At 32.7% G+C, this 17816-nt stretch overlaps 2 protein-coding genes across 2 annotated transcripts; both read left to right on the forward strand.

The window, feature by feature from the left end:
• The first annotated feature begins 949 nt into the window (after positions 1–949).
• LOC107802939 (uncharacterized) lies at positions 950–1735 on the forward strand. Its single transcript, XM_016626527.2, has one exon. It carries the CDS (start codon positions 950–952, stop codon positions 1733–1735), a length of 786 nt encoding a protein of 261 aa, XP_016482013.2.
• Positions 1736–5699: 3964 nt separating this feature from the next.
• Positions 5700–12212, forward strand: LOC107802955 (lipase-like). Its single transcript, XM_016626543.2, has 10 exons — positions 5700–5898; positions 7978–8051; positions 8423–8488; positions 8604–8651; positions 8734–8801; positions 9374–9446; positions 9540–9701; positions 10069–10263; positions 10659–10747; positions 11763–12212. Exons 1-10 carry the CDS (start codon positions 5832–5834, stop codon positions 11977–11979), a joined length of 1059 nt encoding a protein of 352 aa, XP_016482029.1. The 5' UTR covers positions 5700–5831; the 3' UTR covers positions 11980–12212.
• Positions 12213–17816: the final 5604 nt, after the last annotated feature.

Consider the following 17816-nt stretch of genomic DNA (forward strand, 5'->3'; position numbering starts at 1 on the left):
AGTGAGACTCGATATGATCAAGAAATTTTTCAAGCCGCAAACCTCTTCATGTTCTACTTCTAGTTCTCCTTCGCTAAGCTCTCCTTCCTGTCCAGTGATTAATGATAATGTCAATTCTTTCCAACCATCACACAAAGATATTATATTGGATCAGAATCTTCTTAAACCTGATCGTGGTGAAAGAAAATAAATTTCAGAATTTCCTCCTAATCTGCGTGACCGAGTGAGAAGACATTACATTCAAAAAGAGCTTTGTCGGCCTCGCAATTTTATTTTTCCAAAAATAATTTTTGGTGAAAAATTGCGTCATTTTAATCCGGAATGGTTTAAAACTTCATATTCTGGATGGTTAGAATACAATATTAAAGAAAATATAGCATTTTGCTTATGTTGTTATATGTTTAAAGATGAGATAGGATGATATGGGGAAAAAGTAAGTGCTTCTTTTACAAAAGTTGGGTTTAAGGCTTGGAATAAAGGTATAGAGAGGTTTAACGCACATGTGAGTAAAGTGAATAGTATTCATAATTGGTGTTTCAAGATGATGCTAGATTTATCGAATCAAGCACAATCTATTTTAACATCTTTTGATAAGCAATCCGAGAAAACGAAAAGTGAGTATCGGGTTCGCCTGAATGTCTCAATTGATGTTGCAAGGTATCTTTTGAAAGAAGGAATGCCTTTTCGGGGTCACGATGAACATGAAACTTCTACAAGAAGAGGCAACTTCTTGGATCTCTTAAAGTAGTATACAAATAAGAAGGATAATGTAAAGAAAGTTGTATTAGAAAATGCTCCAAAAAATGATATTATAATTTGTCCAAATATACAAAAAGATATTGTGAGTTCTTGTGCGAAAGAAACATTAAAAATAGTTGTTGAAGACTTGAACGAGGATTGCTTTGGGACATTGGTTGATGAGTCTAAGGATGTCTCTCATAAGGAACAAATGGCGCTTATTTTACGTTATGTCAACAAAAAGGGTAAAGTTATTGAGCGATTCCTTAGCATTGCTCATGTTAAAGATACATCTACAAAGTCATTAAAAGAAGCAGTTTATTCTTTGCTTTTGGAACATTCATTGAGTAAATCTCAAATACGGGGACAAGGTTATGATGGAGCTAGTAACATGCAAGGAGAAATTAATGGTCTTAAAACTTTGATTATGAATGATACTCCTTCAGCATATTGCATACATTGTTTTGCTCATCAATTGCAATTAACTCTTGTACTTGTTGCAATAAAATATTATGAGACCGAACAATTTTTTGATATTCTTGTAAATATTTTAAATATTGTTGGAGGTTCTTTTAAGCGTAGGGAGATGCTTCGAGATGATCAAGCAGAAAAATTAGAGGAATTACTAGTGTTTGGTGAAGTTCATACAGGAAGCGGTTTAAATCAAGAACTTGGACTTCAAAGGGCAGGTGATACTCGGTGGGGTTCTCATTTTAAGACAGTGTGTAATTTTATTAGTTTATTCTCATCAATTGTTCATGTACTTGGAGTTCTTACAATTGACAGTTCAAATTATCATGAGAGATCAATGACAAAAAATCTAGTGGATGACATAAGATCCTATGACTTTGTGTATATGTTACATTTAATGTTGAAAGTATTGGCACTTACATATGATTTAAATATGGCTTTGCAAAAAAAAAAATCAAGATACTATAAGTGCAATGAAGCTTGTTGGTTTCGCAAAGAGACAATTACAAGATATGAGAGATTCTAGATGGAATTTTTTGATAAGAGACGTCTCTTTATTTTGTGTCAAGCATGGTATTATGATCCCCGAAATGGATATGGATTATGTTCGTGGAAAGTCAAAGCGTAAGAAATCAAGTGTTACATATTCTTTATCATTTGTGTGTGGAGGTTTTCTATGCTATTATTGATTTGCAACTTTCGGAGCTTAACAATCGTTTCAATGAAGTGAATACTGATCTACTTCTTGGTATGGCTAGTTTGAGTCCAGATAATTCTTTTGCAAATTATGATAAAGATAAGATTATGAAACTTGCTACACACTACCGAATGAGTTCACTGATTCTATGCTTGAGGATGTTAGTTTTGAGCTTGACATCTATATTGACTATGTGCGAGAGGCGGGCAATGAATTCTCTAACTTGAAGAGACTTGGAGATCTTTCAAAGACATTGGTTAAAACAAATTTGCACATGACTTGGAGACTTGTTTATTTGTTTGTAAAGTTAAGTCTGATATTGCCTGTCGCTACTGCAACGGTAGAAAGAGCTTTTTCTTCGATGAAGCACGTTAAAAATGACTTGCGAAGCAGAATTGGTGATGAATTTTTTAATGATTGTTTAGTTTGTTATATAGAGGATGAAGTATTTGAAAGTGTACCTAATGATGCGATCATTGATCGTTTTCAAAATATGACTAGTCGTCCAGTGCAATTGTAATGATGTTGTTTATATTCATATGTTGTCTTCAAGTGTTTTTGTTATTTTCTAAATATATGTTGGATATTGATACTCGTTCCTTAATTCGGTTATTGTAATATATTGACTTAAAATTGCGGTAGAAACCCATATACTTCAATTTCTAGATCCGCTTCTGGGTATAAAGTTCATACATATGGGGAGTTTTTTTTTTCTTATTTAATAATCCCTCTTCTCTCTCTCTATATATAATTAATTAATTTCAACAGTTGAGATTTTAATAAATATTTTAACAAATGCAACGAAATATTATACTCATGACATGACGTTCAAATTTAGCTCGTGAACTGATTCAATTGATGAGCTAAATTGGAACTAATAAGAACTCTAATGCAATTCGATCTTTCGATTTTTTAATCTAAGTATGATCAGTAAATTCTTATTTCTATTCGTTCCTATCATTTAGGATGCTTCAGTTTCACATAATTGTGATTTGTCAGAATTAAAGGATTCGCAGGAGGTCTATGTAACAAAAATTAGAATTCATTAATTTATGCACACGAACCATTTCATAATATTACGAAGATTTCATGATTTGGTTAAATTTTAATTACAAATGAATCAAAATAAGGAAAATTGATTATAACGTTTAAAATTATATACGTAATAACTTATAGCATGTCTGGCCAAACTTTCTTTTTGGCCAAAAATATTTTTGATATTACCAAAATTATTTTTTTCAAAGTTAAAATGTTTGGCGAAGTTTTAGAAGTAAAAAAAAATGCTTTAGAGTAGGGGTGTACATGGACCGGATTAGTTCATTTTTTATCAAAACCAAATCAAACCAACCATATCGGTTTGAATTGATTTGGTTTTGTCGGGTTTTTTGTTACTTAAATATTATTTTAATCTTACTTTGTTAAATTTTTTATAAGTTAGTATACGTTTAGTAAAAATATAAAAATTTGACAAACATATTATCTATTAAAATATTCTCATGGAAGAATTTTTTAGTAACACATAATAGTTATTTTTTTAGTCGCGTGACAATAAGTTTTTGTTGATGTACACTTTCAAGGTTATCCGAATTTAGTAATTAAACATAAAAATCAATATGATACCTAAATAATAATAATCACTTCACATTCGAAAAATATATAAAAATTTAATAGATCTTAACATTTGATATGAATAGAGAAGAATAAAGAGATTGACGCATTTCAGTAACACTTGATGAGAAAGTGGTCGTACAACCTATTATTTAAGGTTAATAGATATGAAACACTTCATATACTATTAAATATTGAGAAAACCACCCTCTATAGCCTCTCAAATTTTTAATAACCCATGTTTTTACCCACTTACGCGAAATGGCCCTTCGGTTCAAACTTATTGCATCTAATAACCCGAAATATCTATTTTGTATATTTTTTGTATATTGACAGTCTATTTTGTATATTTTTTGTATAGTGACAGTCTATTTTATATATTTTTTATATAGTGACAGTCTATTTTGTATATTTTTTGTATAGTGACAGTCTATTTTGTATATATTTTGTATAGTGACAGTCTATTTTGCATAGTCACAATCTATTGTATATAAATTGTATATTGACAGTCTATTTAGTACATATTTTGTATAGTGACGGTCTATTGTATATATTTTGTATAGTGACAGTTTATTTAGTATATTTTTTGTATATATTTTGTATAGTGACAGTCTATTGTATATAAATTGTACAGTGATAGTCTATTTTGAATATTTTTTGTATATTGACAGTCTATTTTGTATATACTTTCCACCACATTCCTGCCTTGTACACTACCACTTACCAAGACATAATTGAAAAATCAAATGACCAATTGCATATCTGAATTTAAAAGTTATAACCAGAATTATATTCTTCTTTTTCATAAATTTCCTCTTCTTTATAATTTGATGAAACCATGTAAGCCAAAAAAGATTATAGCTTGTCAAGAAAATAATTGTTTGGTCCCTCACAAAATTTGCCAATTGACAACATTGGTGATTGATGTAATTCTCCTTAATTCATACTTCTAATATTTTCATTGGGAGTATTATTTATTGACACTAAAAATCACAATTCTTGCAAATGAAAAATAATGTAAATGGTTATACGTGTCCTCTAGTTAATTGCCGTGCTTCACGGTTAAACAAACAAATAAAGAGAGCAAAATTCTGAAAAGCAGAACTCCCCAGCTACTTATTTTACTGAAAAGCAGAACAAGCCTCAAGATTTCACCAGAAAATTCATAAAACCCCAAGATATCTTTCTGCAAGATTTTACCTTTAACCAATAAAGCAAACATCTTTATAATTCTCAAATAAAACTACGTCTTCCACCCCCTTCTGCTCCGATCATCTTGTTGATCATTCTTATTTTGTGGGATATTTGAATTTTTTGGGAAAAATAGGAAATTTATTGAAGAAAAACATATTTTTTCTTATAAATTTTCCTTTCTCCAACTGATGAGAAAACAGGGGAAAGAGAAAGGACATAGTTAAATCCTCTGTTTGTCAATATCGGTGGGCAGCTGTCCATTCCGACAAACTCTAGTTTGTCAAATTTGGTGGCTAGCCGCTGAATTATTTTTAGCCTATAAAATGTATATTATAATTTTTGGCTACTAGATGTTTTAAGTTTGGCCCGAGTGTGGCTATAAATAAATTTTGCCCTTAAATATTATATCCCGCAAGAGAATCCCAAATATTTTTAGACATTTTTTAAAGAAAATTCTATATAAAATCTTAAAAGTATATACAAAAATTATATATTTATATGTCGGTTTGATTCAATTTTTTTTACTCAATACCAACCAAATCAAACCAAACCAAACCTAGTCGGATTTTTTAATAGGCTTGGTTTGACTTTTCGGTTTGGTACGGTTTTCCGGTTCGATTTGTACACCCCTACTTTTGAGTAAAAAAACAGAAGCAGATTTTAAAAAGCAGAAAAAATAGTTTATTCACAAAATATTTTTTTGAAAAAATATATATATTTAGAATCACGAGATCAAACATTAATTGTTGCTCATAAACTAATTAGTTAAACATAATTTATTTTCGAGCAAAAAGTATATTTTCAAAAAGCTAACTTGGCCAAGCAAAACGTTTTCACGTGGGGTAAACTAACGTGCACAGGCAGGGAAAGACCGATCCGACCCTGGCAAAGCGATATCACGAAGACGTTAACGGCGAGCAAACACTCTGTTTAACCACCGCATCACGGCGTTTTCCAAAGGCGACCCTTATTTATAAAGGGGGAAATCCACGAGTGCACGAAAGCACCTAACGCCTACTGGACATAAAATATTGAGGCCAAAATATTTGACCTTTCTTCCTTGTTCGTTCCTTCTTATCTTCCCTGCATCTAAAATTTTTCCAGAATTTAGCTTCTAGAGGTTATGGATGGAAGAACTTTATTAAAGATGGTTATAATCACCTGCTTAATTGCCTATTCAACTGGTAGAGGTAATCATAATTGCTACTCCTATACTACCTGTGTTGATTTGAATTTTTAAAATGCTAATGTTGTGAGTTGCAATACATCTAATTGGACTGTATATGTAATACAATTATGTCTAATAGGAATTAAGGGAGCTCATAGTATCTTCGGATTATATTTTAGGGATTGTTAGTATATTGATTGAAGATGGAACTGAGTTTCTATGTACTGTGCTTTTGTTATGGAAGCTGAGATTAGATTTTGTTTTGACAAGAAAACCTTCGGTCTTAATGTATAAAATGATCGCCTTTTATTTCAAAAGTATTGTACACACCAATAATCAATATTAATGCACAAGATAAGGCTATGATATTTGAAATTAGCATAATTCAAAGTCGTACTGTCAGACATGGTAGTAGGATTCTGTTCTACATCTGTTGCAGCGTATTAACCAATACATACATTTTAACTGTATACAGACTTCATTTTTTTCTTCTTCTGAAGAATTAAACAAAACACTTTAAAGTAGGTAGATTCTCACAACTATTTTTTCAAGCAAATCACATGCAGTACTAGATGTATTACAGTGGGAAATACTTCAAAACAAAAATAAAAAAATTGGATACTGGATATCTCGTTAGATAAGAAAAAAAGAGATATGTTAGGGGTCGTTTGGTTTGAAGACAAGTTATGCTAGGGTTAGTTATGCAGGGATAATTTATACTGTATTAGTTATGTTAGGATTAATTATCCTGGTATTATTTCTTATTGATTGTTTGGTATGTAGTGGAGTATTAATTTTGGGATTGTCAATTTTACTGCTTTATCCTGGGATTACTATTCCACGATCTGGCAGGTGTAAGTTATCCCGGTACTAATTTTAATCATGGGATAACGTAACCAAACAGGGGACAAGGCTGTACTAAATTTTTATCCCAAGATTATTTTTGCGTATTCTCCATGAGAAGAAAGATATCTTGATGGGCAATCCCTGAGTCCATATGTATTTGTAAGCTGAGGTCCCTTTTCTCTAACTAAATGGCGTTCGTTAAAAGAAAGGGATAGTTTACAAGATTTTGCTGCTTCTAGAAATTTTGAGGAAATTTCACCGCTCTGCAGATCATACCAAATGACCCCTTACAGATATGAACATATGGTCTTACAATAAATTACAAAGTGACTATTCTAAGAAAATTCTTTATTGAACTACAGAACATCCTTAGAAACAAATTAGTTGTTGCATAAACCAAGTAACTCGATTCAGTAACATTAGTCAACTGTAAGGACTAAGGACAAGACAAGCTCAATAGTTCCTCTACTAACATCATCTCTTTTCTTTCTTGCGCACCCTCTTGATTATTACCGAATTGATATATAAACTCTTATCAAGACCCCCTCGAACAGTTGCTATAGACCCAAGTTAACATTGGTTTACATTTCCCTTTGTTGCTCATTCATGGACTTCCTGGCCTGAAAATTGAGATCAACACACATTTTAGTAATCCTCAGGCATAAATTGGAGATACTTGAGTTTGTTCTCTTTGAGCCTTGGTAATGCATTTTTAACCAAGACGAGACTATTTCATGACTTGGAAAAAGAATGGGCTAGGAATGTTTTAGGATGCAAGAGGAAGACAACAATTTAATGAAGCTTATGACCAAGACTGCTATTTCGGCCGAGATACAAGTTTAAACCTCCATATATGGATATTTCAGCTGAGACACTGGGCATATTGCTTATACTTTGTAAGCTTATTGTTGGGTTGAGTTACCGAGATGGAAAAAGTAATTTCCACTATGGATCAACAGATACATAGTGGCGTCTATGGATACTTTGAGCTATGGCTACGGACAAATGGATATGAAAGCTCCAAATAAAGCACTCAAATGTTCCAAAGAGAAATTAAAATGACGAGGTAACAATGGGTACCTAGATAGGATTGTACAGGCATCACTTGTTTGCTATTTATTTCAATGTAATTTTTGTGCGTGACAATAAATTATTCCACAACTGCATTATATTTGTAAAGTGATAATTGACACCGTTGGTTATGATAACATATTCATAGATAGCTACTCACAGTTAAGTTTCTTTTTGGTTGTAGAACTCAAAGTGGAGGATCGAAGGACAATCTACAATCATACGCTTGCAACCATATTAGTGGAATATGCTGCAACGGTCAGTTTTGGTTATATTTTGAATAAATGAGTAGGATAGAGGGCAGAAATCTTTTAATTGAAGGTTAATCACTTACTTCTTTTCGATAAATGGTTGATGTGCTTAGCTGGATATCATGATGGCCAAAAGTGGACTTTGTCAATAAAAGAGGGACCGAAATCCCAATTTTTCCAATTTCTTTCTGTGTAGTTATAACTTCTATATTCCTTGAACTCTTCTTACTCATCTTTGCTGTATGTGATTTGCATTTAATATATTCCATACTTTACCAGTTCAGGCTATTTTAACAGGGGAACATTATATCCATTCTTGTGACTTTCTTGCTGGATTGCTGTCACCTAGAGTTTAACAAAATGACCTCTTTTTTGTAGGTCTATATCTCAGATTTGACAGAACTATTTACTTGGACATGCCCAAGATGTGATGATTTGACGAAGGTATTTTATTCGGCTTGTTGTGTATATATTCTTCAGGTTGAAGAGAAGCTTTATGTAAATTTCATGGTGTATTTTTCTTATATGATTAATTTGTCCAAGCCGTCATCCTATGCAGGGGTTTCAAATTATAGAGCTCATTGTTGATGTGAAGCGATGTCTACAGGTGAATATCAAATAGTGCAAAAGCATGTTTTGCTCTCACTCAGAGGAACTAGTTTGGTTTTAATTATTCATATCCATTGCAGGCATTTGTGGGAGTGGCTCCAGATCTTAATGCCATTGTAATTGCTTTCCGAGGCACTCAAGGAACCAGGTTTCATTCTACTGAACCATACTCATATGTTTAATTTGGCTATATGGTGAATAGAATATGTCTTATTTTGCAGATAAGAAGCCAGACTAATTTATTGAGATGGATATCTTAAGAATATATACTAGTGATCCTACATTACTCCAGCTCAAAACCATTTTTCTTGAAAGGAAAAACTTTTGGGGGTCGTTTGGCTGGGGTGTTACGAGATATAATCTCCTAAAAAAAAGCAGCTTTTGTTTATACATGTTTGGTTGGGATTTGAGGAGATTTAATCTCCACATAAAAATCAACATTAATTTTTGGTTGCTTCTTTTTGTTTTCCTCATAAATAATACCTGCACAAGTTATGCGGGAATCTATGTAGTATTTTATGTGGAGAGACTGGTAAGTTGACTAGACCCTTCAGGTCTAAGTTGTGAAGTGTTGCTCAAGAGATTCTCTTTGATCATGTTGTGTGATTATGCTTAAACGGATATCCACTGGTCGATCTGCTCATGTAGAAAGTTGCACTGTGTCGTATGCATATTCAACATACTGATAACTAAGTTCACGTGCTAACTTTTTGGATACAGCATACAGAATTGGATTGAGGATCTATACTGGAAGCAGCTTGATATAGATTATCCTGGAACAGAAGATGCAATGGTGAGTGTACAACATTTAAATCTCTTCTGCTTCTGATTTTTGTATTAACCTTCGTTTCTGCAGGAAGATTATAGTCAGTTTTGCATCTTACAGGTGCATCATGGATTTTATTCTGCTTACCACAATACAACATTACGCCCTGGAGTGCTAAGTGCTGTTAAAACAGCAAAAAAGCTGTATGGAGACATTCCTATTATGGTGACAGGGCATTCAATGGGAGGGGCCATGGCTGCTTTTTGTGGATTGGATCTCACAGTATGTTTTAAAAACTTGCTGCTACTTTATACTATAACTTCTTGTCGTCCATATATTTTGACTTGCTTTTCCAATTTGATAGCTCTGGTTATAGAATACCCTTGTAATCATTATTGCTTTTGCACTCCCTTAGGAATATTTACATGTCTCAATTTCCTACTTTGCTTATGAATTATGACTTGAAACGATGTGTTTTCTCTGTATTACTTTTTTTTTAATTGATCAATTGTGGATGCTTGTACTTATAATTAGAAAAGGTGGAATTGTACACATTGTTCGATGGATCTTGTGACATAACAAGAACCTATAAGAAAAGAAAAAATGGCTAGTGGAGTTCTATTGATTTATTTATGTATGTTTATTCCAGGTAAATCTTGGCTCGCAGAATGTTTCAGTTATGACATTTGGACAACCTCGAATTGGCAATGCTGCTTTTGTGTCCTACTATAGCAAACGGGTGCCAAACACGATTCGTGTCACACATGAACATGATATTGTGCCTCATCTGCCCCCGTACTATCAGTATTTCCCTCAAAAAACTTATCATCATTTTCCTACAGAGGTAACTGTTTTACAAGCATAACTCAAATATTTTCTGCCTTATTAACTGCATGAAATCTAGCTATATCATTTCAGTACCTGGAAAAGTTTTAAGGAATGAGATAGCTCTTTAGTGAAAGTCTTGAGTAAGTGATTTGGCTATTCAAAAGTGCAAATATATGTTTTGAAGATAACAGTGTAACAAGCAGAAGAGTGTTGACTTGTGCTTGAACTCTTGCTATCCTTTTAAAGATTATTATATATTTTTATGTTGTCTGTTGTTTGCAATTCCATTTTCTGCTCAAATAAATTGAAAGTAAGCTGTCATTCGTTTTGTAAGTTTCATCAATTTAATGGTTGTTGTCATAAATTAATTCTTGGCTTTTTTTCTTTTAATTGGAATCACTGATATTGCAGGTCTGGCTCCATAACGTTGGCCTTGGAATTCTTGCTTATACAGTTGAAAAGGTCTGTGATGATTCTGGGGAAGACCCTTCTTGTAGCAGGTAACTTCTCTCGGGCTTATAATTTATGAGACATCTGCAAATCGGTATATAGTAAAGATAGTTCATGCTGGTTAGATAAAAACAGAGGAGAAATGATTATAACAAGTTATTAGATATGGGCACACTGCGTCATTGTCAAAATATGGATATTGTTTCTCTTTCTTTAGTCAAAACTCAAAAACAGTGTTCTCAGCACACTCTTGTTGCTGAAATCTATTTACTTACTTACAATCTTTTAGAAAAAGGGGAGTGTTCATTCTACAAAATTGTGAAGAATAAAACTGTAAAGTGCCTGTGAAGCACTAGCACAAAAAAGTTCACCTGGAACGAAAAAAAAGGGACAGAAAGGATAAAGATGAAAGCTAAGTTGTAAAAGAGTTGATACTTTGTCCTACTAAATTAGGAAAGAAAAGTGAAGGGTGTTTTTTCTCTTTTGAACAATCACATTTGTAGGGAGCTTACTTGTTGTTTCTAAGAAAAATAAAATAATTGTTTTACTGTTGTCAGATGGTTCTGAAGCTAATCCTTAAAAGGGATTACCTCATTCCTATTTTGTTTGACCTAACTGCTATATATCTGGTAGTCGACATTCTTCATTCACCTTGATCTTTTAATTACTCTTTATCATTCTTTTATTCAATTATTGGTGATTGGTGTAGTTTAATTTAGTTTATAAAACTATTACTTTCATATTTCAAAAATAATACACAACCTTCAATGGTAAAACTGAAGATTATTCAAGTCAACCCTCCTGAACTGATATAGGTCTTACGATTCAGTTCGGAGATAGTAGTTCAGAAGGATGCTCACAGAAGTTAATTATTTCTTCTTACTTAATTATTGATTTTGAGTATCTCATAGCCAGACGCTATAATACAATGTGAAACATGTTCAGTTACGTTACCAAAGAAGAGGCTGGACAGCCTCTTTCTCATCGTCTTTTCTGTAGTGGAAAACTTACTGAATTTTGCTTAGAGATGTTGCCCTGTATGCTAATTTTCTAAAATACTCCCAGGTCAGTGGCTGGTAACAGTATTATGGATCATCTGAGATATTATGGTGTAAGATTAGGAGGCGAGGAGGATCCAGGATTCTGCAGAATTGTGATGGATCGTGGTCTTGCTGCACATGGCACAGTAGATGTTGACGGAAATGTCATCCTATCCAGAGATATTCCTGCTTCTGTTTTGAGGATGAATGTGGAATCTAATGAGCAAGGGAGATCGGTATAGAGGTTTCTTGGGATCATTACTTGGCTTCCCCAAGATTGGAGAGGTCTTAAATTGGAGCTGTTACCCAGTCAATTGTGCAGTTTGGTCCTACGCTGGGGAAATCATATATATAGTTCATTTTTATCTTATATGTACATATCACTCATGTAAATAACAATAAAAACTTCACTATTGTAAATTGTAATGAACTAAACACAATTTAAGAAACGGAAACAATGCTCAAATCTGAATTCCATTTCATCCATCACGCAATCCAGTGGTACACTAATGAAAACTGTTACTGTTCAACTCAGAAATAGAGGTAACGAAATTACAATTGAAAGTATATATTAATACAGCTCCAAGTTAGTTTATCATAAATTTGGAAAATTGCATGCTATAATTATTTAGTATGATCAGAATTTTCCTACGGTATTTATGCATGTGTTTGTCGAAGTTGGTTAATTTACATAGTCTTGACGTAGAAGATCATGAAATGAGCAATTCGTGCTGATAACGTGTTATAAAATAAAAGCAACTTAGTAAAACATGAACAAGACATGTTGTTATGAAATAAAAGCAATTTAGTAAAACATGAACAAGAAATGGAGATAGAGAGAAAGAAGAGATTTTCTTCTTCAATTGTGTATATTTTCCTATCTATTACAAGGCCTTTATATAGGCATGAAAAGTGAAGAAAAATATGTCATTGAATATGTCATTAAGCATAGAAATATGTCATTGAATATGTCATTAAGCATTTGAGAAGATCATGGAGGAAGAGTAGACATCCACCATAATTTGATTTTTCTTATAACACTCCCCCTTGGATGTCCATAGATAATGTGCCTCGTTAAAACCTTATTAGGAAAAAACCCTATGGCAAAAAAATCCTAGTGAAGGAAAAAGAGTACACATGTTTAGTAATACGCCTTTTGGTTGACTCGTTAAAAACCTTGTAAGGAAAACTCAGTGGGACAAAACCTTGTAAGAAAAAAAGAGTACAACGCGTATTAACTCCCCCTGATGAGAGCATCAATTCACATCCTTGAACCTTCGCATCCCAATCTTGTACACTAGTTTCTTGAAGGTTGACGTCGGTAGAGATTTGGTGAACAAATCAGCCATATTATCACTTGAACGGATCTATTGCACATTGATATCACCATTCTTTTGAAGATCATGTGTGAAAAATAATTTTGGTGAAATGTGCTTTGTCATATCCTCTTTTATGAATCCTCCCTTCAATTGGGCTACGCATGTTGCATTGTCTTCATACAAAATTGTGGGTAGTTTGTCACACTTCAAACCACATTTGTTTCGAATAAGGTGTATTATAGACCTCAACCATACACATTCTCGACTTGCTTCATGAATAGCAATTATCTCAGCATGATTAGATGAAGTAGCCACGATTGATTGCTTAGTCGATCGCCAAGATATGACAGTGCCTCCATATGTAAACACATAGCCTGGTTGAGATCAAACCTTTTGTGGGTCATAAATACCCAGCATCGGCATAACCAACAAGATCAGAACTGCAATCATTGCCATAAAATAATCCCATAGCGGTAGTCCCTTTTAGATACCGCAGTATGTGTTTGATTCCATTCCAATGTCTCCTTGTAGGAGTAGAGCTATATCTTGTTAAGACATTAACTGAAAAAGTTATGTCAGACCTTGTAATGTTAGAAAGATATATTAGTGCACCAATTGCACTAAGATATGGTATATCGGGACCAAAAAGCTCTTTATTATTTTCATGAGGTCGGAATGGATGTGCTTTATCCATATAAAATCGTTTTAAAATCATTTTAGTGTATGTTGATTGATGGACAAAAATTTCATCTTTCATATACTCAATTTGTAGACCAAGACAAAATTTTATCTTTCCAAGATCTTTCATTTCAAATCCTTTATTTAAATAGTCTACTACTTTAGGAAGCTCCCAGGGAGTTCCAATGATATTTAAATCATCAACATACACGGTGATTATAACAAATTTAGATCCAGATCTTTTTATAAAGACACAAGAACAAATTGAATCATTCTTGTACTCTTCTTTCAACAGGTACTCACTCAGGCGATTATACCACATGCGCCCTGATTGTTTCAATCCGTATAAGGATTTTTGAAACTTTATTTAATAAATTTCTTGAAAATCTTAATATGCTTCAGAACAATTTAAATCCTTCAATGATTTTCATTATACGCATATCACGTTTTTCTTGTATTGCCAGATTAAAACCTGAAATGGCGACATCCACCACAAGAGAACATGTCTCTATATAATCAATGCCAGGATATTTACAAATCTTCTTGTGACACAAGTCGTCTTTATGTCTATCGACTTGACCTTTTTTTTTCCGCACAAGAACACATTTATACCTCCACTGTCTTTATACTTTCAGGTGTTGGGACTATCCGTCCAACTTCATATTTTTTAGGTGAAATCAATTTTCATTGCGTATTTTTCATTTGGCCAATCATTTATCTGTCTAAATTTCATGACAGATTTGATCTCAAGATCCTCGTCAATATTAATAATATTGAGCGCTACATTATATTAACAATATCGTCGACGATCATTTTATATCGGTTCTACTATTACCCAATAAAGACATAACTTATTGAGATCTCTTTATCTTATTATTTTCAGGTACCTGAACCTCTCCCATGAGGTCTTATGAAGTGTTATGTCGTGGTGCTCTTCTAGAGCACTTGACTCCTTATTATGACCATCTTGAACATTTGCTCCTCTCCTTCTTCAAGGAGTTTTATCTTTGGAACCGATTAGTCTATTATGCTTTATGTATGCCATGGACTCTATTCATTGTGAACTTTATTTTATTTGGAGCATTAGCAGCTGAATATGACATTTAGCTTTGGGTCAGCAAATACGTCTGGCAATATTTTACAAATGAATTATCACTTGAACTTCAAGTTCACATTTTCTCGTGCGAGGATCTCGATGTACTCATAATAATTCATTACATGCATTACTTTTTCAGCTTCCCATTTTCTCCCTTATTATTAAGATCACCAACTCATATCCCTAGCCTTATTTGGGGATCAATCTTTGTGCATTGTGGTGGAATAATTAAATCATATAGCACATTCATATTTCTAGATGAAAATTATTTGGTTCCTGACCCTGAACCGATTGTGATAGGGAGAACTTATCATAACTTGGCTAGATGCGTACAAGTGCTGTTGTATATTAAATAATACATCATATACCAAAATTTATTTTGGCAATTTTGTTCTCATAACCCATCGTTTAGATATAATTGGAGGCATACAATTTCTGCTAAACCAATTTGGATTTAAACCAGTATTATCAAGATAAATCATCATAATTTATATTCTGGAACTGTGCTCTAATAATTTGAGCAATCAATCTTGCAAAAGCCAAACTACAAGTTGATAACAAATGCACATGTGACCATATAATAGATGCATCTATTAAAATCATATAATAGTAAACGGTCCACATGGAAGGTGACTCGGCCCATATATTTATCACCTTTTATTCGTTCCAGATTTCAAAGGATTCAATCCCAACCTTAACTGGTATATCATGAGAATAAGCAGCACAAGAAAATTCTTGAAGAATCTTATATTTCTTCAATATATGCCAATATAATTCTCAATTAATTTTTTCGCATCATAATTGAACCGAGATGGTCAACCGGTCATGCCAACTAATATTTATTTCAGTAAACCTCTAGTTTACTTGTGGCTTGTGATTGCATCATCATGCTTATACTTGTATAGTACAAATAGAAGAAAAGTCAGGTAACCTTTCATATTTACCCGGTATGATTATAGAGATATTCAATCTTCTTTTCATTTATAGTCTCAATATGCCAACCATTTTGGCTAATATATTTGTAAATCAAAATATTTCTTTTGATACTTACTACAATATTAATGTCATGAACAATTTAATTCATCCGGGTAGTAACAAATTAGTTCTTTCAGAACTCTTAACTGCTTTTGTACTACAAGATCTTTTGTCACACCATCCATATAATGAATGTCTCCTTCACAAAGAGAATCATATCATAATAATTGTCATGTTCAAAATCATCACAAGCAAAATAATTTCTTGCTTTAATTTTGCTTTTAATAACTTTCATAAGGCATGACAAAATATTTTTTTGGCGTATCACATGCATGCGACCAATGATATATTCATGTAACTATACAATAATATTCATTATTTTTCTTTATCTCAAACCTCCCTTAGAGGTGAGTTGTAGTATTTATCCAACTATGCACAAGTACATTATTATGCATAATCTTTATCATATATATATTTCCACATTCACTTTCAGGAATGAGTATGCAATCTCAATGTTTATCACAAGTCACATTCTCTTCAAAGAATTTCTCTCTTTTATAATTACCATAGTGATAACTATTATTATTTTGGCCTTTCACACGCCCACATTCATTGGTCAACCACTTATCTTTATTTAGACTTATCATGCACTGCTATCACATTCACTTCAAGAATGGAGCAAATCAAGTGGGACAAGCTTCATGCTTTTTCATGAAAATTATATTATTTTTTCTTTAGTTATTATTATTATCAATATGGTGCATTAGGACTCAAACCCAATGTCTTACCCATATAAAGGCATGCTAGGTCATTAGGACTCAAACCCAATGCTTTACCCATATAAAGGCATGTTAGGCCATAATGTGTTGATAGATAATGCGTTGGCATAACATGATGTATTTTATTAGGATATATGCCAATTTTGCTTTCAATGAAATACATCGTGTTATGGTAAAAATATTATTACTAAATTACCTTAATAATTATCTATTGGAATATTATACATTGGATATACATTGGAATATTATCTTTGTCCTATAAGAGATGTAGCAAATAAAGATATACCTTTTCAGTTCTTTATTTCACTGGATACAATTGAAAAAAATATTTTTACTAAACACTGCACATAAAGTTAATGCAAAGATATGAAAGTATGAATGTGTTTAGATGGATGTAAAACTTATCTTTGTATTATCATTCAAGACATTTTTTATTGTACTTGATTTCATTGCCTGCTTATAATTTACATAGTCTTGACGTAAAAGATCATGAAATGAGCAATTCGTGCTGATAACGTGTTATAAAATAAAAGCAACTTAGTAAAACATGAACAAGACATGTTGTTATGAAATAAAAGCAATTTAGTAAAACATGAACAAGAAATGGAGATAGAGAGAAAGAAGAGATTTTCTTCTTCAATTGTGTATATTTTCCTATCTATTACAAGGCCTTTATATAGGCATGAAAAGTGAAGAAAAATATGTCATTGAATATGTCATTAAGCATTTGAGAAGATCATGGAGGAAGAGTAGACATCCACCATAATTTGATTTTTCTTATAACACATTTATGTTTACGTCAAACTAATGGTGCAGGACACAATTTTTTTTTATTTAAATATGATTAAATAAATTGAATAGTTATTTTAATTTATATATAACTGTTAAATGTTGAAATTGGTGCGCGGGTAAGCATTTTTCACTAGGGGAATGTCAACTGTCAACCAACTACCTTGGTCAGTGGCTTTGCGTATCAAAACTGTTTGTTTAAATGCCCATAACAGCGTTATAACGTCCTTTATTTTCCCTCGAGTTTGGTTTCACTATTCGCCAATTAACGGTGCTTGTCGTTTTGTCTCCCATACCCCGCGAGCCAATTAACTACCTTATCCTCTCCCCACCCCCTTTTGGATATTTGCTTATTTCCATTTATGGTATTATTATTGCAATATTTGAATTGGGTAGTCTCAATAATTATATCCCTGCATATAAAGGTCCTTCTCATTTAGGAG

Source organism: Nicotiana tabacum, chromosome 22 (genome assembly GCF_000715075.1).
Source record: "Nicotiana tabacum cultivar K326 chromosome 22, ASM71507v2, whole genome shotgun sequence".
NCBI classification, from domain to species: domain Eukaryota; kingdom Viridiplantae; phylum Streptophyta; class Magnoliopsida; order Solanales; family Solanaceae; genus Nicotiana; species Nicotiana tabacum.

Coding starts and splice junctions, on each gene's coding strand:
- LOC107802939 (XM_016626527.2), top strand. CDS start 950: ATGGCGCTTATTTTACGTTATGTCAACAAAAAGGGTAAAGTTATTGAG.
- LOC107802955 (XM_016626543.2), top strand. CDS start 5,832: ATGGATGGAAGAACTTTATTAAAGATGGTTATAATCACCTGCTTAATT. Junction 8,052..8,422: donor TAGTGGAATATGCTGCAACG/GTCAGTTTTGGT, acceptor TCTTTTTTGTAG/GTCTATATCTCAGATTTGAC. Junction 10,748..11,762: donor GAAGACCCTTCTTGTAGCAG/GTAACTTCTCTC, acceptor AAATACTCCCAG/GTCAGTGGCTGGTAACAGTA.